General features: G+C 46.1%; 1 protein-coding gene across 1 annotated transcript in view; it reads right to left on the bottom strand.

Moving 5' to 3' along the window:
* PSMA3 (proteasome 20S subunit alpha 3) overlaps nt 1–23,379 on the bottom strand; it is a 178,253-nt gene that overhangs the window by 1,506 nt on the left and 153,368 nt on the right. Inside the window, exon 10 of the mRNA XM_069207452.1 lies at nt 23,113–23,177. Within this exon, the coding sequence (XP_069063553.1) occupies nt 23,113–23,177 (65 nt within the window). The remainder of the gene's footprint in view (nt 1–23,112; nt 23,178–23,379) is intronic.

Genomic DNA, 23,379 nt, shown 5'->3' with positions numbered 1-23,379 from the left:
AAGGGCATGCTGGTGTCGAAGTCATCCGACTCCGGTCGAGATACCGCCACACAGCAACCTCGGAGCCGAGACGGCGGCTTCGAGAAACTTCGGCACAGAGACAGCGGCACCGAAGAATTTCGGCACAGAGACACGCCGAAAACAAAGAAGGTTTCTTCGGAGCCTAAAAAGACTTCCGAAAAGGTTTCGGTTCCGAAACAGCCAGCCTCGGAGCCGAAAACTAGTTCCTATACAGAGGAACAAGGACTAACCTCCCAATTACATCGATTTGGAGAGGAGCTTCAATCTGCAGAGCCTGACTACACACAAAGAAGGCTTCATATTCATGAGGACACAGGGAAGATAACCACTCTTCCCCCAATCAAAATAAAAAGGAAACTTGCCTTTCAACAAAAGGACAAGCAACCACAGGCAAAGGTGGCAAAGAAAACAACCCCACCACCGTCTCCACCACCATCAATACATGCATCACCAGCAACAACAACTCCACCACTGATGCACTCACCAGCTCATACCACAATGAGTCAGAATGATCCCGATGCATGGGACCTCTACGATGCTCCAGTGTCTGACAATAGCCCAGACTCTTATCCTACAAAACCGTCACCACCTGAGGCAGTACATCCTATACACAGGTGGTCGCAAGGGCAGCCGAGTTTCACAATGTGTCCTTACATTTGGAACCAATTGAGGATGACTTTCTCTTTAACACCCTATCCTCCACCCATAGCCAATTTCAAAGCCTTCCCATGCTCCCAGGAATGCTAAGACATTCAAAACAAATATTTCAGGATCCAGTTAAAGGCAGTGCCGTAACTCCAAGGGTGGAGAAAAAATATAAGCCACCGCCCACTGATCCAATATATATTACAACACAACTAACACCAGACTCAGTAGTTGTGGGGGCAGCTCGTAAGAGAGCCAACTCTCACACCTCAGGCGACGCACCACCTCCAGACAAGGAGAGCCGCAAATTTGATGCTGCGGGAAAAAGGGTTGCAGCACAAGCAGCAAATCAGTAGCGTATCGCCAATTCACAAGCACTATTGGCAAGATACGACAGGGCTCATTGGGATGAAATGCAACATTTCATCGAACACTTACCCAAGGAGTTCCAAAAAAGAGCGCAACAGGTGGTGGAAGAGGGACAAAGTATCTCAAATAATCAGATACGGTCTTCCATGGATGCAGCAGATACAGCTGCAAGGACAATAAACACTGCAGTCACAATACAAAGGCACACATGGCTGCGCACTTCTGGGTTCAAACCGGAAATCCAGCAGGCTGTGCTCAATATGCCGTTTAATGAACAGCAATTGTTTGGGCCGGAGGTAGACACTGCCATCGAAAAACTCAAGGAGGACACCGATACAGCCAAAGCCATGGGCGCACTCTACTCCCCGCAGAGCAGAGGCAGATTTCGGAAAACACCTTTTAGGGGAGGGTTTCGAGGTCAACCCACAGAAACCACAACCTCACAAACAAGGCCTACCTACCAGGGTCAATACCAGAGGGGAGGTTTTCGGGGGCAATTTAGAAGGGGCCAATTCCCAAAAAATCGAGGAAAATTCCAAGGCCCCAAAACCCCTCAAAATAAGCAGTGACTCACAAGTCACACACCCCCATCACATAACACCTGTGGGGGGAAGACTAAGCCAATTTTACAAACTCTGGGAGGAAATAACAACAGACACTTGGGTCTTAGCAATTATCCAGCATGGTTATTGCATAGAATTTCACCAATTCCCTCCAAACGTCCCACCGAAAACACACAATACGTCAAAACAACATATAGATCTTCTAGGACTTGAAGTTCAAGCATTGCTACAAAAGGACGCAATAGAATTAGTACCAACTCAACAAAAAAACACAGGAGTTTACTCACTGTACTTTCTAATACCCAAGAAGGACAAAACTCTGAGACCAATACTAGATCTCAGAACACTAAATACCTACATAAAATCAGACCACTTTCACATGGTCACGTTACAAGACGTAATACCACTGCTCAAACAGCAAGACTACATGACAACATTAGATGTAAAAGATGCGTATTTCCATATACCAATACATCCTTCACACAGGAAATACCTAAGGTTCGTATTCCAAGAAATACATTACCAATTCAAAGTGTTGCCATTCGGAATAACAACTGCGCCAAGTGTTTTTACAAAATGCCTGGCAGTAGTAGCTGCACATATCAGAAGGCAGCAAATACATGTGTTCCCGTACTTAGACGACTGGCTAATCAAAACCAACACGTTAAAACAGTGTTCACAGCACACAAAATATGTCATACAAACCCTTCACAGGCTAGGTTTCTCCATCAACTACGCGAAGTCACACCTTCTGCCGTGTCAAACGCAGCAATACTTAGGAGCGACAATCAACACAGCAAAAGGGATTGCCACTCCAAGACCACAACGGGTTCAAACATTTCACAAAGTAATACAGGCCATGTATCCAACACAAAAGATACAAGTCAGAATGGTAATGAAACTACTAGGCATGATGTCTTCATGCATAGCCATTGTCCCAAACGCAAGATTGCACATGCGGCCCTTACAACAGTGCCTAGCATCACAATGGTCACAAGCACAGGGTCAACTTCTAGATCTGGTGTTGATAGACAGCCAAACATACATCTCGCTTCTATGGTGGAACAGTACAAATTTAAACCGAGGGCGGCCTTTCCAAGACCCAGTGCCACAATACGTCATAACAACAGATGCTTCCATGACAGGGTGGGGAGCACACCTCAATCAACACAGCATCCAAGGACAATGGGACATACATCAGAGACAGTTTCACATAAATCACTTGGAAATGTTAGCAGTATTTCTAGCACTGAAAGCATTTCAACCCATAATAACCCAAAAATACATTCTTGTCAAAACAGACAACATAACAACAATGTATTATCTAAACAAACAAGGAGGGACACACTCGACACAGTTGTGCCTCCTAACACAGAAAATATGGCATTGGGCGATTCACAACCACATTCGCCTAATAGCACAATTTATTCCAGGGATTCAGAACCAGTTGGCAGACAATCTCTCTCGAGATCACCAACAAACCCACGAATGGGAAATTCACCCCCAAATACTAAACAATTACTTTCAAATTTGGGGAACACCTCAAATAGATCTATTTGCAACAAAGGAAAACTCAAAATGCCCAAACTTCGCACCCAGATACCCACAAGATCAATCCCAAGGCAATGCTCTATGGATGAACTGGTCAGGGATCTTTGCATACGCTTTTCCCCCCTCTCCCTCTCCTTCCATATGTAGTAAACAGGTTGAGTCAAAACAAACTCAAACTCATAATAATAGCGCCAACATGGGCAAGGCAACCTTGGTACACGACACTACTAGACCTGTCAGTAGTACCTCATGTCAAACTACCCAACAAACCAGATCTGTTAACACAACCAACAGATCAGACATCCAAATCCAGCATCTTTGAATCTAGCAATTTGGCTCCTGAAATCCTAGAATTCGGACACTTGCACCTCACACAAGAATGTATGGAGGTCATAAAACAAGCTAGGAAGCCTACCACTAGACACTGCTACGCAAACAAGTGGAAAAGATTCGTGCATTACTGCCAGAATAATCAAATTCAGCCCTTAACCGCATCTCCAAAAGATATAGTTGGATATTTACTACATTTGCAAAAATCAAATCTAGCTTTCTCTTCCATAAAAATACATCTCACCGCATTATCAGCTTACCTACAAATTACTCATTCAACTTCACTATTTAGAATACCAGTCATTAAAGCGTTTATGGAAGGCTTAAAGAGAATCATACCACCAAGGACACCACCTGTTCCTTCATGGAACCTCAACATTGTCTTAACAAGACTCATGGGTCCACCTTTCGAGCCCATGCATTCTTGTGAAATGCAATACTTAACGTGGAAAGTTGCATTTTTGATTGCCATCACATCTCTAAGAAGAGTGAGCGAGATTCAAGCATTTACCATACAAGAACCATTTATTCAGATACATAAAAATAAAGTAGTTCTAAGAACAAATCCAAACTTTTTTTACCAAAGGTTATCTCACTGTTCCACTTAAATCAAACAGTAGAATTACCAGTGTTCTTCCCACAACCAGATTCTGTAGCTGAAAGAGCACTACATACATTAGACATCAAAAGAGCACTAATGTACTACATTGACAGAACGAAACTAATTAGAAAAACAAAACAACTATTTATTGCCTTTCAAAAACCTCATACAGGAAATCCAATTTCAAAACAAGGCATTGCTAGGTGGATAGTTAAGTGTATTCAAACCTGCTATCTTAAAGCAAAAAGAGAGCTACCTATTACACCAAAGGCACACTCAACCAGAAAGAAAGGGGCTACCATGGCCTTTCTAGGAAATATTCCAATGAACGAAATATGTAAGGCAGCAACATGGTCTACGCCTCATACATTTACCAAGCACTACTGTGTAGATGTGTTAACTGCACAACAAGCCACAGTAGGTCAGGCTGTACTAAGAACATTATTTCAAACTACTTCAACTCCTACAGGCTGAACCACCGCTTTTGGGGAGATAACTGCTTACTAGTCGGTGCACAGCATGTGTATCTGCAGCTACACATGCCATCGAACGGAAAATGTCACTTACCCAGTGTACATCTGTTCGTGGCATGAGTCGCTGCAGATTCACATGCGCTCACCCGACTCCCCGGGAGCCTGTAGCCGTTTAGAAGTAGATCTTGAACATTTGTAAATATATTACTTTAACCTTTATTATGTACATACGTATTCATTCCATTGCATGGGCACTATTACTAATATACACAACTCCTACCTCACCCTCTGCGGGGAAAACAATCTAAGATGGAGTCGACGCCCATGCGCAATGGAATCGAAGTAGGAGGAGTCCCTCGGTCTCGTGACTCGAAAAGACTTCTTCGAAGAAAAACAACTTGTAACACTCCGAGCCCAACACCAGACGGCGGACTGTGCACAGCATGTGAATCTGCAGCGACTCATGCCACGAACAGATGTACACTGGGTAAGTGACATTTTCCATATATAGCACGCAAGAACTATGTACTGCACTGATGACTCCCACCTGTACTGAAGTTTCTACTTCCCCTAACCAGTCGGCCACTTTTTGTCCTTAAAGGCATTCAAAGAACAAGTTACTTACTCTTCTGTGCATCTTATCTAGTAGTGATGAGCTAGCCATAGATTTGTTTACCTTAGAATATCCCCCAGGTATCAGACTGGATCCAGATAGCTTTGGCGAGCTGTACCCCTGTGCGCCGGTAGGTGGTCAGCTCCACGTGGCGTCATCCGCGCTGGAAAGTACATGCGGGTGTCTATATAGGTTCCACCCCAGCCAGCTAACGTCAGTTTCTTTACCCGATATTCTACACTAGACGCACGGAGCCATGAGGAACACTGACACCTGGTATGTCTAACTAGGGTCTTTAAAAGACTTAACCCATTACACTGTAAACCGTTCGCAGAGTGGGAAGGATGGGAGGGTCAGTAAGGAATCTGCATTTAGAGTCTCTACCAGATAAGGCATTACTGCATGTAAGTAACCTCTTCAACTGATGAGACTTCTAGCTGCAGATTTCTTATCTTTAAATAGATACCCAGGTAATACCTCCCCAGAGGTGGGGCTGTGAAATGAATTAGACAAAAGGTTTTGTAGGATGAATGGGCAACTTAACGGTCGTGCCAGACCTTACTGTCCAGACAGAAGTGTTTTGCAAACATGTGCAAAGAAGCCCACGTTGCTGCCTAACATATATCCAGGACAGGGACTCCATGAGCCAATGCAGTGGTCGCAGCCTTGGCTATGGTAGAGTGGTCTTGCAAACCCTCTGGAGTTGCGTTTTGGCCAGTGTGTAGCAGATTTTGATGCAGAGCACTATCCATAATGAGATTAACTGCTTCTGTACCACATTCCCTTTCTTAGCCTTGACATACCCACCGAAGAGTTGACTGTCCACCCAAACTCACGAGTATGATCAAGGTTGGACAACAATGTTGTTTTTGGGTCCAACCTGTTGAGTCTTTTTCCAGAGGGATGACGCACAACGTAAAAAGTAGGCAGAATGATGAACTGGCTACTCGGAAAAGAGTTCCCACCCTCAGTAAAAACAATGCTTAAGTCCAAAGGACCAGCTTGTCTGGGTAGTAGGAAAGGTATGGAGGACTTGCTGACAGTGCTTGAACTCACTGACAGGCAAGTTACTTATCTTTGGTAATGCCTTATCTGGTAGAGACAATATATAGTTGCAGATTCCTTACTTTAGAGTTTACTCTGTGTTAGTCTGGATCTGCAGATTCTTCTAAAGTGGTACCCCTACGTGCCGTTAGGTGCCGTAGATCGGTGCTGCATCGGTCAGTGTCGTCCGTGCTGGATACGACGACGCAGGTCCTATATAGGTGCCACACCGGCGTGCTGACGTCAGTTTCTTTACACGACTTTCCAGACCAGAAGTGCAGAGCCATGAAGTACACTGACCACTGGTGTGTCAAAACTAGGGCCCTAAAAGGGAGTCCCTGTCCCTAGAAATCAGTTTGCAGAGCAGGGAAGATGGGTGGCTCGATAAGAAATCTGCATCTAGATATTGTTCCTACCAGATAAGACGTTACCGAAGGTAAGTAACTGGTCCATCTGATAGAGACATCTAGTTGCAGAGTCTTTACCCTAAAATAGATAACCAAGCAATAACATGCCCCAAGGTGGGTCTGCGAACTGAGATCATACTAGAAATTCCTGCAGGACCAAACGAGCAAAGTGCCTATTCCTACAGATCTGACTGTCCAGGCAGTAGTGTTTGGTAAAAGTGCATTGATGCCCATGTTGCCACCTCACATGTCAAGGACTGGAACTCTGCATGCTAACGCAGTGGTCGCAGCTTTAGCTCTGGCAGAATGAGCACGCAAACCCTCAGAGATTTGTTTTTTAGCCAATGCGTAGCACATCTTAATGCAGAGTGCGACCCATCTGGATATGGTTCTCTTCTGCACTGCCCAACCTTTCTTTGCACCCATATAACCAATAAAAAGTTGTTCATCCACATGGAACTCTTTGGTATGATCAAGGTAGAACGCAAACGCTCTTTTTGGGTCCTGGCAGTGGATCCTCTTCTCTTCTTTATAAGGATGTGGGGGTGCATGTAAAGTAGGCAAAGTGATGGATTGCCCTTCACGGGAGAACGTAACCACTTTTGGCAAAAAGGAGGCCCTAGCGCAAAGCACCACTGTGTCAGGATGGATGGAAAGGTGGTGCGGCTTAAATGCAAATGCTGCAGCTCACTCACCCTTCCAGCAGATATAATGGCTACAAGGAAAGGTGTTTTCTAAGTGAGAAGCCTGAGAGGACAATTATGGAGAGCCTCAAAAGAAGTGCACATCAAAAACATCAAAACTAAATTCAAATCCCATTGGGAGCATAATGAGTGGAGAAGGAGGAAACATAAGTAAGACCTTTAAGTAACCTATTTACATTTGAAGATTTAAACAATGAAGGTTGATCAGGCAACCACAAAAAAGCAGAAATAGCAGACAATCTTTGAGAGTACCCACAGCAGACCACTGCTGGGCTGGAGAAAAGATAAACAATAGAACCTCAGATAGAGGGGTAGGAAGGGAGTCACAGACTTGTCTGCACACTATGCCACAAATGTCTTCTAACGACATGCGTATACTGTTTTGGTAGAGAGATATGTGTGGCTGACAAGATTACCTTACAGACTTCCGGCAGAATGTCTAAAGCTGGCAACTGTCGCTGTTCAATCTCCACGCAAGAAGGCAGAGACTTGACAGGTTCAGGGGGAGCCCCAACCCCCGCCACCCCCCTGCATTGCTGCGACAGAAGATCCTCCAAAGGGGAAAACTGATCTGCTGATAAACGGCCATGCTCAATAGCTTGGGATACCAAAATCTACATGCCCACTCCCGAGTCACAAGGATTATTTGGGCCCGGCCATTCTTGATCTTCTTGAGAATTCAGGGACGAAGTGGTATGGGCGGAAAGGGATACAGGAGGTTTGAGTTCCACTTGAGAAGAAAAGCGTTGTCGAGTGAGTGCCACCTTGGAAACTCCAAGCCGCAGTACTACTGACATTGAGCGTTCTCTACGGAGGCAAACAGATCTAACCAAGGCTCTCCCTACTGCTGAAAAGAGACATTGCACCACCTCCGAATGTAGACGCCATTCGTGATCAACTCTATTGAGTCTGCTCTGACATTCGGAGAGCCTGCCAGATGTTGAACCACCAGGGTCTCTGTGGTTCCAGCCATGTCAGAGGCGCAAAGCCTCTTGACAAAGGGTCCACACACTGATCTGCTTGTTGCAGTACCACATGGAGGTGGGTTTGTCCGTGAATACTTGCACTACCTTCCCTTTGAGAGAGGGAAAAAATACTTTTAATGCTAGGCTGATCCCCCAGAGCTCCAACGGGTTGTGGTGGAGTCTGGACTTTGCCAGAGACCAGATGGCTATGATCCTCGCCTCTCCCAGGTGGCTGCCCTCCCAAGAGGGGCACATCTGTCACTATTGTCAAATGTGGTTGGGGAAGGGAGAAGGATGTTCCTCTGACCCAATCCCAGTGTGCTAGTCACAACTGCAGATCTTGTGCAGTTCCCTCTGAGATCTGGACCTTGTCGGAGACATTCCCCTGATGCTGCGCCCACTGGAACTTCAAGTCCCACTGCAGAGTCCGCATAATGCTACAAGGCATTTTTCACCAGCAGGATGCAAGAGGCCATGAGGCCCAGCAGCATCAGTCGTTCTCACCGAAATCTAGGAAAGAGGCTGAAACATAGGTATCATATCCAGAATATCCTGGACTCGCCGCTCAGGAGGATAAGCCTGAAAATGCACTGTGTTCAGAACAGCTCCAAAGAAAGTCTCTGAGAGAGAGTCAGGTGTGACTTTGGCATATTTATAGTGAACCCAAATGCAGAAAGTCCGCCATAGTCTGGAGGTGGGAGACTACAGTTTGGGGTGGGCCCTCCTTTAACAGCCAGTTGTCGAGATAAGGGAGGACTGAAACCTCTGCTCTATGCAGACGAGCTGCAACCACTGCCATAACTTTGGTGAACACCTGAGGCGTGCTAAAAAGGGCAAAGAGTAGCACTGGAAAGGGCTTGTGGCCTATCGTGAAGCGCAAGTAACATCTGTGGCAGGCAGGACGGAAAAATGAAACTAGGCATCCTACGAGCCTAATGCTACCATCCAGTCTCCTCGTTCCAGGGCAGAGAGAGCGTTTTTTTTTTTTTTTTTTTTTTAACTTCTTCTTGACAAAGAGACTGAGTGACCGAAGGTCTAGGAGAGGTTGGAGGCACTTGTCCTTTTTGGGAAAATAGAGGGAAAGCAATCACAACTTACTTCTGGCACAGGACCCCTCTCTATGGCTCCCTTGGCCAAGCCTGCCGTTAACCTCTGCTTGGACAAGTCCCAAGGGATCCTCTGTGATCCGATCATAGGATGGTGCATGGATGTAGGGGTTGTGTTGAAGGGAAGGGAGTAACCCCTTCTGACTATCTGCAAAACCCACCTGTCTGATGTGCTGGACTGCCAGAGGAGCAGGTGATGGTGAATCCTGCCTCTAACTGGCCCTTGGTGGGGGAAGAGTCAGACAAGGAAGGTTTACAGGCTTTTGCGCAAGAGGGTGGGGGGCTGGGGGACTGACCAGAACGCTGGCCACCAGATCCACGAGGTTGGTGGATACCATGACCTTGGCACCGCAGAGGCTGGGCAGCTTCAGCTCCTGGAAACTCAGTGAAATGCAAAGTCGGCCCAGACATAGGCTCTGCCGATGGAGACTCGACAACAACACTCCTGCTCCCTCATCTCGTCAGCCAACTGATGAGGTGAAGTAGCAAGAACGTTTTGCTTTCTTCAATTTTTATGCCAAGACTAACCCAATCATCCCGAGGACTTGGAGTGGGACAATGAAGAGGAGGGTGCTGCGCGACACACCCAGAGATCGAGACTTAAGCAGAGCCGAGCAGCCATCAGCTTTCGGGACTGCTCCTTCAAAGCCTTCGGATTCACTGACCCGGCACTCTGAGCATAACTTTGGGTCGTGGTCAAGCTCCAGACACCAAAGGCACACAAGGTACGTATCCCTCACGGACATCGTCCAACGCAGGATCCACAGGAGCAAAGACATCCATGGATGTACCAGTAGTGGAAACACTTAAAAAAGCTGCGACAAAAGTCGAAAAAGACCGGTCAGAAAGTGACTGAGGGGTAGCTCTTTCTTGCATGGAAAGAAATTAATTGACATACGCGTGCCAGGGTGGAGTTTACATGGGACCCATGACGTCATATCTGGCGTGGAGGACACAGACGACCGACATGGAGCCGATCTACTCCACCTAATGGTGCACAGGGGTACTGCTCGAGAAAAATCTCCACACCCAGACTGACACCTGGGGGAAATTGTAAGGTAAGAAATGTGCAACTAGATGTCTCTATCAGATACTACTGGCAGATGTTATCACCACTGGAAAGGCCATTTTGATGGTGAGAAGTCTGAGTGGGTGGTTTTGGAGTGGCTCAAAGGAGGCACACATCAGAAATGTAAGAACCAGATTTAGATCCCACAAGGGCATAATAAAAGGCACTGGTGGGAACATATGCTTGAGAACTTTCTGGAACCAATTTACAACACAGGATTTGAAAACTGATGACTGGCCTGACAACTGCAGAAATATAACCTTTTAATGTCCACAAAGCCCGGCTGGCCAAGTAAATAATTAACAGAAGAGCCTGGGAAAGGGGTGCAGATGCAGGATCAACATGTTTATCTGTACACCATGCCATAAACTTGCTCCAGCGGCAGACATATACCATTCTAGTGAAGGGACATGGCTACCAAAATAAAATTGCAGACTACGGATATAAGGTCAAATGTTGTTAACTGTTGCCGCTCAATGTCCGCGATAAAGTTAAATCGTTACTAAGTGCAGGTTCAGAACCCTGCCCTGGTGCTGTGACAGAAGATCCTCCAGAAGAGGCAGCCTGATTGGAGGACCGATACTCAAGCTCAGCAGCTCAGTATACCAGACGTTACATGCCCAATCTGGAGCCACAATAATAACTTGAGCCTTGTCATTCCTGATCTTCTTGAGAACTCTGGGCAGGAGTGATACTGGCAGAAAGGCTAGAAGAAGGCTTGTTCTTCACTCAATGCCAAAAGCATCTGAGAGCGAGAACTTCCTTGGAAACTCTAGCGTGTAAAACTGCTGACATTGCACGATTCCTAACTAAGTTGCTACCCACTCCTGAAAGAGGCCCCGTGCCACCTTTGGAAGGAGACACTATTAGCGATCCGCTAGGCCGCAACAGCTAAGTTTGTCCGCACTGGCGTTCAGAGAGACCCCTAGATGTTGAACCACTAGGTCTGTGCCCTGATGTTCCAGTCATGTCCTGAGGCACAGTGCCTCTTAACAAGTGTCCACAACCCCACCCGCCCTGTTTGTTGCAGTATCCACAGGGAGGTGGTATTGTCATGAACAAATGTAAAAGCCTTCCTTTGACTGAAGAAAGAAAGGCTTTCAATACTAAACGGTTCGCCCAAAGCTGCAAAAGGTTGATTTGGAGCCCCGATTCCGCCAGAGACCAGAGCCCTCTGATCTCCACCTGTCACTATAGTCAGCTCTGTTTGGGAAAGGCAGAGGGGTCTGCCTCTGGTGGTTCGTCAGACTGGATCTGCAGATTTTTTACAGTCCCTCCTTGAGATCCAGATCATGTCAGAGATTCTCCTTATGCTGCGCCCAGTGGGACTTCAGGGCCCACAGAAGAGCCTGCATATGCCAACAGGCATGAGTTACAAGCTAGATGCTGGAGCCATGAGCCCCAACAACATCAGGGTCATACTAAAAAAAAATCCAGGATAGAGGCTGAAACATCAGGATCATAGCCTGAATATCCTGGACTCCCCGATCAAGAGGATAAGCCCAAAACGGCACTATGTTCAGAACAGCTCCAATGAAAAGGGGTGTCTGAGAGAGAGACAAGTGTAACTTTGGCACGTGGATAGTCTACCTCAGCAAATGTGGAAGGTTCTCAGTAGTCTGCAGACAGGAGAGCTGCCTGGGGTTAGCCCGCCTTTAACTGCCAATCATTGAGGTAGGGAAAGACTGGAATTTCTGACCTTCGCAGATGAGCTGCAACCACTGCCATCACTTTTGTGAATACCAGAGAGGTGCTGGTAAGACTGATGGGGAAGATGGGAAATTGGAAGTGCTCTTGGCCCACCGTGAACCGCAAGTAAAGTCTATGGGCAAGCAGGATGGGAATGTGCGAATATGCATCCTGCAAGTCCAACACTACCATCCAGTCTCCCGGGTCCAGATCGAGTGTGAGCATTTTGAAAAAAGATTGATAAAGTGCAGGTTTAGATTAGAATGAAGGCCTCCGTCCTTGGCACTTGAAAGTTGTAGGAACAGCAGACTTGACGTATCTCTGATGCTGGTAACCTCTCTATTGTTCCCTTGGCCAAGAGAGCCAGCACTTCCTGATGGAGCAAGGAGAGGTGGTTCTCAGTCAGCATTTCATCAGTGGGTGGATAGGTGGACTCAAAGGGGAGGGAATAACCCCTTTGGATGATCTGCAAAACCCAACAGTCGGATGTTACTCACCTCCAGTGGTGCAGTGATGGCAGATCTCCCGGATGCCCATGATTTTGGAGGGGGGGGGGTGGGGGGGGAGACTAAAGCAGTTTGTAGGTTACGTGTCCCATGTAGTCTGTGGGAACAGTGTCCTCATTCTGGAACAGTTTGGGAAATCTGCTGGCCACAACGGCTGGGACCATAGAGACACAGTTGGAAGCCCTTCCGTGGCCACAAATATGGCATAAGGCGGACTTGGGTTGGCAAGGGGCCAGGAAAAAGGCCCAAGGACCTGCCCGCAGGCCTGCTGTTAAACGCACCAGTCCTGAGTCCACCTTCTCTCCAAACAAAGAAAGCCATCTAAAGTGCATGTCCATGGGCAAGACTAGACATTCCCTGAAAAGCCAGTGGTTCTCAACCACCGTGGCGCCCAAGGGCCATCAACAATGAAATTGCTCTGCCTAAACGGCCTGTTGTGTCCAGCCTACATTGTAAGGCGAACCTGGCTCCGCCTCTCCCATATGCAGTCGCTTGAGAGAGTACGGCTCTGGCTTCTTCCAAGACCATAGGCAACACTTGCACAATATCATCCCAGATTTTATGGGAGTATTGGCCCAAGAGGCACGCAGTATTCACTGATTGCAGTGCTAGGCAGACAGAAGATAACATCTTCTTCCAGAAAGAATTCAGTCTCTTGGATTCCCTATCAGATGGATAGGTAGGTAACGCGCCAAGGTTGACTTTGTAGGGGGGAGCCTGGACCACCAAGCTCTCCGGGGTGGGCGGCAGGAAATTGTCATGTGCACAGAGGCCCCTATGCAGTGCTTGGACCAGATCCCAACCAGGATGTCAGTGAGGGCTTCACTGGAAGAGGGAAGTGGTTCAGACGGGGTGACTTCCGGTTGAAGCATCTATCAAGACATTAGTCTTAGTTTCCACTGAGGGCTACCAATGGTTCAAGGCCTAGCTACTCTCCTCACTATCATAACAAATGACGCATCCTCCGCAGCCAAGGTGGGAGAGACCAGCCCAGTGTTTGATGAGGTGTCTAGCCCTCTTGCATCCACCACATCCTCATACCTTGTGTACTCAGGGTCTTCTAAGGGCTGGTAACCATAAGGGTCCTCAGACCATTCCTGTTCATCACCCAGTCCAGGCCTGTCATATAAATAAAGCATTGCCTCCAACATTGGTTTGGGGGTGGGGGGGGAGTGTGAGGAGGATTTGGGCCCGGTCAGTGCCAAATAGGTGTTGGACGACACCCGTCCGGCTCCATGTCAGAGTTGGGAATGATGATGGGGGCAGAGGGAAAAGGTTTATAGGCATTTGGAATGAACGGGTCAAACGAGGCTAAGAAGAGATAACCCTTGGATGGAAAGCCTGTAAGAAGAAGGGGGATCCAATGGTGGCTTTGCTGTAAGAAAATTCAGCCAGTGCCAAGTAGGACGTCCAGTTGTCTCGAAAGGCATTACAGTGATAGCAAAAGTATGATCCAGGCACCGGATCACTCTTTGCCCACTGGACTGGGGATGGTATTCAAGGCTAAGAAATTTGCAGTGAGTCTCCCAAAAAAGAGATGCATATTGTGTTCCCGTGTCAGAAATAGTTGCGTGAAGCAGGCCATCAGGACACAAAAATCAGCTAAAAAATTATTTGGCCATTTCAGCAGCTGAGGATAAAATTCGGGAGGGGTATGACATGAGTTATCTTGGAGATATTTTCTATTGTAACCAGGATTACTCTCAACAGGAAGTCCAACAAGGAAGTTTGTGGAACTAGCATGCCGAGGTTCAAAAGCCACCACTAATCATAAAAAGGCTTTGAGTCCAGTGACCTATGGGTACAAACAGGACAAGCTGAAGCAGTGTTGGACGTGACAATGGATATTGTGGGCCACCCAAAGGAATGTAAACCCAGATATAGGGTGTTCTATATCAGCGTGAACTGAAACAGCTGAATCATGGCACACACACACATTAAGTTGGGAGTTCAAGAAATAAATAAGGCTTGTTGTTTGTTGCCATGTAAAAGAAGTCCTAATAAGAAAGTATTTTTTTATTTTATTTAGGACTCAGTTGTTCCGGAGTTCCTTTGCCCTTTCTAGACAAGACTGGATAACTTGCACTACTCATTGTTATTGTTTAATGGATTAGTCGTATAAAGGGCTAGTTGTAGGTTGGTGATAATAAGGATATCAATGTAACAAAACATCTGCTCGATTTTTTTACTCATGAGCAGAAGTTATAGTACAGCAGCATTGTGGCAAGAAAAGGCGCCAACCTGGCTTTACAGCAATTCTTACAGTGCAAGTTCCATAGATACTGTAGGTTAACAAGTTACTTACATTCAGTAACGCCTTATCTGGCAGAGACAATAAATAGTTGACGATTCCTTACCTTTTAATTTTCCGAAGGTGTCAGACCGGATCTGGACATTTTCGTGAGCAGTAGTCCTGCGTGCCATTTGGTGGCTTCGATTGGTTCTACGTCAGACGCACGCATCGATGGGCTGGACAGGTCAGCGCGATTCTATTTATGCATCACCCTCGCACGCTGACAAAGGTTTCTTTTCACGATTTTCCACACCAGAATCACAGAGCCATAAAGAAACTGACTATTGATGCATCAAAACTAAGGCCCTAAAATGGGGAGTCCATGCCCCTGGAAATCAGTTTGCAGAGCAGGGAGGATGGGTGGGTCGGTAAGCAGTCTGCAACCAGATATTGTCTCTACCAGATAAGGCGTTACTGAAGGTAAGTAACTTGTTCATCTGATAAAGACTTCTAATTGCAGATTCCTTACCATTGAATAGATACCCAAGAAATACCATCTCCAAGGTGGGTCTGCAAACTAAGTTCATACTAGAAAGTCCTGCAGGAGCGAACAGGCAAAGTGCAAGTCCCTATAGCCCTGGATGTCCAGGTAGTAGTGTTTGGTAAACGTGTGCAAAGATGGCCAAGTTGCTGTCTGACAGCTGTCAAAGACTGGAACTCAGTGTGCTAACACAGTGGTTGCAGGTTTAGCTCGGGGAGAATGAACGCACAAACACTCAGGGTATTGGTTCTTGGCCAGTGCGTAGCAGATCTTAATACAGATAACGCCCCATCTGGCGATGGTCTGCTTCTGCACTGCCTGACCTTTTTTGGCAGCCACATACCGCCAAAAAGTTAATGTTCCACCCAGAACTGTTTTGTACACTCAATATAGAACACCAACACACTTTTCGGGTCCAGGCAGTGGAGTCTATCTTGTTACTTAGAAGGATGTGAGGGCGCGTAAAAAGTAGGAAAGGTGATGGACTGGCTTACATGAAAGGTTGTAACCACTTTTTGGCAGATAGAAGAAACTCGTCCAAAGCACCACTTTGTCGGAATGGAGTGGCTTGAATGACAAGATGTAACAGCCACAAGGAAGGCTGTTTTCAAAGTGAGAAGCCTAAGAGGATAATTGTGGAACGCACATCAGACATGTCAAAAGCAAATTCATATTCCACTGGGGGTATAATGAAAGGGGATGGAGGAAAAAGTTGTGCAGAACCTTTAAGGAACCTATGTACAACAGGTGACAGACACAAAAGGTTGACCAGCCAACCTCAAAAAAGCAGAAATAGCAAACAAATACCCTTTAAGAGTGCCCATAGCAGAGCTCTGCTGGGCCTGGGAAAGGATAAACAACAGGACCTCAGAGAGAGGGGCAGAAAGAGGGTAAACTGACTCGTCTGTGCACCATGCCACTAATTTCTTCCAACAACAGGCTTATACCGTTTAGGTGCAGAGATGCCTGCTGCCAAGATTATGTTTCAGACGTCTGGGGGAGGGGGAATGAACAGTTTGGGTGGAACCCTCCCCAGCTGTTGCGACAGAAGATCCTCCCAAAAAGGCAGTCTAATCGGAGGATCGATGGATCTGCTCAGCAGCTCGGGATACAGGAATCTACGTGCCCAGTTTGGAGCCACAAGGATTACTTGTGCCTTGTTGTTCTTTAACTTCTTGAGAACTCTGGGCACAAGTGGTATGGCCGGAAAGTGTCTTAGAGCGATTGCTGCCTTGGAAACTCCAACAAGCAAAACTACTGACATTGCGATTTCTCTGCTGAGGCAAACAGATCTAACCAAGGCTATCCCAAATTCTTTCCTTGCGCAACCTCTGGATGGACGCCATTTCTTGATCCACTAGACATCTTTGGCTGAGTTCATCTGCTCTGGCATTCAGCAATTCCACCAGATGTTGAACCACCCAGGACATGCCTTGCTGTTCCAGTCACGTCCAGAGGCTCAGAGACTGTTGAAAAAGGCTCATGATCCCACTTCGCCTGCTTGATGCAGTACCACCTGGTGGTGGCGGTGTCCATGAAGCCTGCACCAGCTTTCTCTTGATAGAGGAAAGAAATGGTTTTGATGCTAGCCGGATCACACACAGCTCCAACAGGTTGTCGGATCTGGGTAACAAAGGGAGAGGGATCTGCCTCTGTCCCTATCGTGATTCCTTAACCACCACTGCAAATCTTTTGCATTTGCTTGGAAGATATGATACTTGTCGGAGGGATTCCCCTGATTCTGCGCCCACTGGAGCTTCAGGTTCCACTGCAGAGCCCGCATATGCCACCTGCCATGAGTCACCAGCAGGATGCAGGAGGCCATGAGGCCCAGCAACCTCAGTCATTCTCACCAAAATCCAGGATAGAGGCCGAAACATCGGCATCATAGCCTGAATATCCTGGACTCTCCTCACGTGGGGGAATAAGCCCGAAACTGCACTGTGTTCAGAACAGCTCAGATAAAAAGGAGCATCAGAGAGAGAGTCAGGTGTGTGTTCGACGCGTTTATAGTGAACCTCAGCAAATGCAGAAGGTCCACTGTAGTCTGGAGGTGAGACACAACAGCCTGGGACAAGCCCACCTTCGGGATAGGGGAAGACTGAAACCCCTGATCTCCGCAGATGAGCTGCAACCACTTTCATCACCTTGAAGAACACCTGAGGAGCGCAGATAAGGCCAAAGGGGTGTATGGTAAACAAAGTGCTTATGGCCTACCGTGAACTGCAGGTAACACCTGTGGGCAGGCAGGACAAGGATATGAAAATAAGCTCCTGCAAGTCCAACACTACCATCCAGTCTCCTAGGTCCAGGGCAGATAGACCCTGAGGCAGAGAAAGCATCTTGAACTTCTCTTTCTTGAGGAAGATTGAGGGACCAAAGGTCTGTGATAGGGCGGAGGCCCTTGTCCTTTTTTGGGACCAGAAAGTAGCCGGAATAGCAACCAAAACCTACTTCTGGCAGTAACCCTCTCTATGGCTCCCTTGACCAAGACAGCCTTAACATTCTGTCAGACAAGTGCCAAGTGATCCTTTGTCATCTGATCATAAGATGGTGGCATAGACGGAGGGGTAGCTTTGAAGGGAAGGGAGTAACCCCTTGGAACTATCTGCAATCCCCACATAATGTGATGGATTGCCAGCGGAGCAGGTGATGGCAAATCCTGCCTCTAACTGGCCCTTGGTGGGGGAAGATTCAGATGAGGAAGGTTTACAGGCTTTTGCGTAAGCGGGTGGTGGGGGGGGGGATGGAGGACTGACCAGAACGCTGGCCACCTTGCACGGCATGGTGGCTGGCCGGGAATGGACACTGTTGGAGGCCCCTTCTGTAGCCAAAAAAAGGGTCGAAAGGCAGACTGGGAGGGGTATGTGGGGCCGCTGCCAAGGCCCTGGCTGTAGCCCAAGAATTCTTTAAGTGTCGAGCAGAGTCGGACTGGTCTCCGAAGATTGTGAACTTTGCTGCAACAGCCAGAGAGAGTACAGCCCAGGCCTCCACTGGGCCCTGTGATAGCTCTTGCACAACCGTATCCTACAGTGTATGAGAATAATGGCCCAAAAGGCATGTGGTGTTCAAGAACTGCAATGCAAGGCAGGCAGAAGAAAACATATTCTTCCCATGTGAGTCCAATCTTTTGGATTTCCTAACCGGGGAAGCCGAAGGGAACGCACCCTAGGAGGTAGAGGCTTGGATAACCAACACTCTCAGGGCTGGGGTGTTGCGTCAAAACTTGGGTACCCAGGAGCGAGGCGATGGCGGCAGGCAGTTGCCCTGTTCACTGGAGCTCTTGTGCTGGGTTTGGACCAGGTACCCTGTTGTACAGCTATTTTAGTTATGTTTTTATACACATTATTTTAGCGAATAGGCCCGACGTTTGTACACTTTAGCCCAGTTACAAATTATTCGGCTTCATTTTATTATTTTAGCAAAGGCCTCATTTGCGGTGCTGTTTTATTTTCATTATCTAGTTGTTCTTTCACTTAGGAAAGCATTGTGTTTCTAAGCAAGACATTCTTTTCACTTTGTGCTTCCTCAAGGCTGCAGCGAGAGAGTTGCCGGCAAAATGGTATGCTGTCTCCAACATCCACAGAAACATACACATCCTTACATGGGGGCATTTTCTCAGAACATCAGCTGTCTTATTATAAAAAATACTTCTCTGTCCCATACATGTTCGAGGGAGATTCCAGCCAGATGACCACGGCTGCATGCTGATTGCCTTCACTATAGCTACTTGCTTAGAATACTGGATCCCTGGTCTATATGTGGATGGTGTCTTTCTAGAGAACAGGCTTCCTTGCTCAGTTACGGGGGGGTTGATGTCTTCCCAGGGGGGAACCGGAAGGGCGGATTAGGGCTTATCATGCTGTGCTCTAACATAGCTTAGGTAGGAACCATATATTACGTATAGTGACGGTACGGTGGGACTTTTCCGGTGTTTCAATCTTCTTGTCACCATTTTGCTTCTAGTGTGTTTTATCATCCAAGTTATTGCAATTCATGCCATTTTTCTAAGATGCAGTTAATTCAATAAACCTTACTGAACCATTCTCTGCCTCTGTTTGTCTTTGCATATGTGAGACTAATGTAACTGAGAGAAAAGGATAAGATCTGATCAACCACGATTCCCCAGAGGAGTCAATCTTGTAATGCGCCTGGTTGCCACAATCATCCCTGCTCTTGTGCAAATATGAGGTGCTGCAAGTTATACGGAAAACCCGGATTGAGCCGACAGTTGTCACATGGTGTGGGATTGGACTCAGTTCCCCACAACTCAGGTAGTTCTGCCACCAGAATCCAGTAGCCTGGGTAGGATAAACAGGAGCAGGGGTTCTGAGGCGGAAGCTCTCGGTTGTAGCATCTCTGTAAGGAGATTAGTCCTAACGACCACCAAGGGCAACTCAAGGTCCAGAAACTCAAGGTCCAGCTGCCCTCCTAACCAACAGAATACAAAGCTCCCTCCTCAGTAGCCACGGTAGGGGGAGAAAGCATGCCAGTATCTGAAGAAGTACCCTATGCGCTGGCTTCACCCAAGTCTGTACGCCAGTCCATAAGTTCTTCATACAGCTGGTATTCTAAAGGGTCCAGCGACACCTCAGGAAAAGGGCTCAGTAACTGACTGAGTTTGGGATTATAATGGGGATGGTACCCCCCGGTGGGTGCGGTCGGCGCTGGGAGTATCTGATCTGGCATCATGGGAGATCGGGTGGTACGCCCAATGCCAGTCTGGATCAGGACTGGATCCCTGTGTGCCCCTCTGCGCCGAAGCTGCTGGAAATCCTAATCAACCCCTTCAGACTCCGCAGGGCCTAAAGGCCTAGAACGCTGAAGCTTTTTCGTTGGCAAACGGACAAGGAAAAAAATTGAAGAATGAAGAACCCAATCGCTTTGAGGACTTGGAGTTGGCCGACAACAAAGGAGGACTCCACGACCAATCCCAGGATCTTCCTCTCCACTGGACTTCTAGACTTGCCGAGTCGAGGGTCAGTCCAGGGTACTGCTCATGAAAATCTCTGGATCCAGTCTGACGCCTGGGGAAAGTTATAAGGGAAGGAAAAGTCTCTACCAGACACCACAGGTTTCTATAGATGTTCAGATTTCAGAAGGTTCTTTAGTACTCATTAGCTGAGATCTGCTTTTGATAATAGCCATCTTTATAGCCAATTCTGTTTACGTTCCGACAATACGAGAGACAGATAGGAAAACTGAATGTTACAGTCCATTATCTTTCTGAAGTTGTAGCAGGACAGCTCATTTCATAAGGCTCAAATCTAAGGATCTACTGATCGCCTGGTAGAAAAAGTAAATCCTAGATATTCAGTACCCCCCCACCACCCCCCAAAGTTCACATTTTTCTGGCTTGAAATTTGACATTGCTTTAACCTGGATAAAACGAAGGAGTCATGTTCAAAGAATTGGATGAGATCCTTGAAGGATATGAGCATGTCAGCCAAATAAATCAGTAAAAAATGGATTCAAAATGTCTGCAAGCACATAATCCATGAAATGCTGGAAATCAACGTGTTTTGCACACAAAAAGCGGGTATCCACTCATCACCTTTTTTTTTAGGCGTAACAGCTAAGCACCACGCAGATCTAACTTGATGAACACTTGTTTCCCTTATACTGACAGCAGGATGACTTTAGTGAGAGGTAGCGAGTATCTCTCCTTAACGGTGAATTCATTTAACCCTCTATATGAAATACATAATACTGAGATTGTGATCTTCCTTTATAACAAAACGAGATGTGTAACTGCTGGTGAAGAAAAAAGTACAGTGAGTCCATGTTGCACATTTTGTTGGAGATAGGCTTTGAGAACCCCTTTTTTCGTACAGAGAGTAAATTCATTTGAAATGAACAATGGTTCCTGCTTTAGGAGAAACACAACAATCACCTTCCTGGTGATGAAAAAGGAATAAGCTTGAAGTTAAAGAAAAACTGTAGAAAATGTGTGTTAATGGAGCCCTCTGTTTAGCAGACTGGCCACTTTTAAGCTACGCATGGTCTTAGTTTTATTATCTACTGGTGACCAGTAACTTCTGGAAGTACATCAGTCGTCAGGAGAGAACTGCAATGATAATGAAATTGTTGCAGTGACCCAGTTTGAATGATTGTGCTGCTTTAGCCTAGTCTAAAAAATTGGAGTATTAGTTGAGGGGGGCATTAGCACAAGTAATTATCAATCCTTTTTAGGGTAAACTCTCCTTCACTAAATTAACCTAAGCTCATCTCCCTGTTAGCTATGGCACAGAGTAGATAGGCTTAACTTGGGGCAATGAATGCATAAAGTATTTATGAGTACCAATACAGCAATGAGGTCGAAATGCCAAACAATAGCAAATCCACAAAGTTGGAAAAACAGAGGTACAATCAATGAACGCTATGACACTAAAATGACAAAAATCCAATAAAAGGAACGGGAGACACAGATTTTTAAAGTTTTAAGTAGGAATAGGAGCCAAAAAGCACAAGGTGCCAATGATAGTTAATAGTCATAGCAGTCAGTCTTGGTACAGTGAAAGTAGCTTTAGAGCCTTTTTCAATTCCAAGATGTAGAATAGTAAACGTTTATAAGCTTTAATTTTAAATATAATCTACCCTACCTTAAGGACAACAAAGCCTTCTACGGGTGTATTAATATTTAAAAGGAAGATTTTGACCTGTCAAGAATGGTTTAACAGGTCAAAATGACAGTTTACAACTGCATAGCAAGGCTACATTGGGAGGCCTGGAGACATGTTTGCTAGGTAACTGAGGTGGGTGGCACAATAGGTGCTGCAGTCCCCTAGTAACATTTAATTTACATGCCCTGGGTATATTGTACCATATTCTATGAACCTATAGGTAAGTTAAATATGTCAGTCAGGTGTATTTGAATTTCATCATGCAAAAAGGAGGGAACACAAGCACTTTACTTCTGGTTAGCAGGAGTAAAGTGTGCAGAGTTCTATGGCCAACAAAAATAGGCTTCAGCAAAATATCCAGGGTGGCCCTGCAGAACGGGCACATTTTTTAACACCAAGGTATTTTTAAAAATGACCGTAACAATAGGAAAGGCTAGTAATTCAAAAGAGATCATTTCTCTATACCCACCAAAAAAGACTAATAAAGATCATAAAATCTTTCACAAGTCCAGAGGCTTGATAAGCTCAGTCCACAGTCTGGACTACTTAAGGAATATCTTCAGAAATATAATATTCACTTGCCAACTCATGGTCTATAAACATTCCACAAGCACTGGAGTCCAACAGAGAAGACGTTTGGTTAGTCAATACTTTCCTGAAATTCATGGCAATTTGTACGAGAAATAAGGGACCACCAACTTTTATTTTTCAGAAATGCCCCACCCCTTTCCACCCCGTACAAGTGACTGGTGCTGGCATTTCTCATGGGCCTTTGAGGGTGTATCTGACAAGCCACGTTGTGCATTAGAAAAGCATCTTATCATGAAAAATAAATTTTGCATTGAGATTGGGTGGAAACCGTGTGATTATTATCAGCACAAAACGCATCACATTTTCAGGATAAATGATAAAACCATAAAAGGTGATTTAATAAACATACCAAATTATTGTAGAATTTCAATAGGCAGACATAGCTTTTAACTGGGCTTTGAACTAAAGACTGCACATATAATCAAACACTGCTATTTTCAAGCAAAGCAAAAATACTATTTTGCTTACCTTTGCATATTTCTCAGCTTCTTCTCTGATATCCTTTGGAACAATTTCATGCTTGCCTTTGGTTACTATGAACACAACAACAAATAATGTACTACTGTAATGAATCTCCAAGGCAACTCTCACATGTCTAACAAACGATGAACGCGCAAAGATAGGGATTTAGAAGGAATTGCATGCTCTATAAACTGCCATACACCAACAAACCTCTAGGGAGTGGGTATTCTTTTCCTATAAAAATGTTGCACAGCTGAGTGTCCCCTAGGTTTA

Source organism: Pleurodeles waltl, chromosome 9, assembly GCF_031143425.1.
Source record: "Pleurodeles waltl isolate 20211129_DDA chromosome 9, aPleWal1.hap1.20221129, whole genome shotgun sequence".
In the NCBI taxonomy this organism is placed as follows: domain Eukaryota; kingdom Metazoa; phylum Chordata; class Amphibia; order Caudata; family Salamandridae; genus Pleurodeles; species Pleurodeles waltl.
Note: the sequence above shows the minus strand (reverse complement) of the source record. Positions and strands in the feature narration are given on the sequence as shown.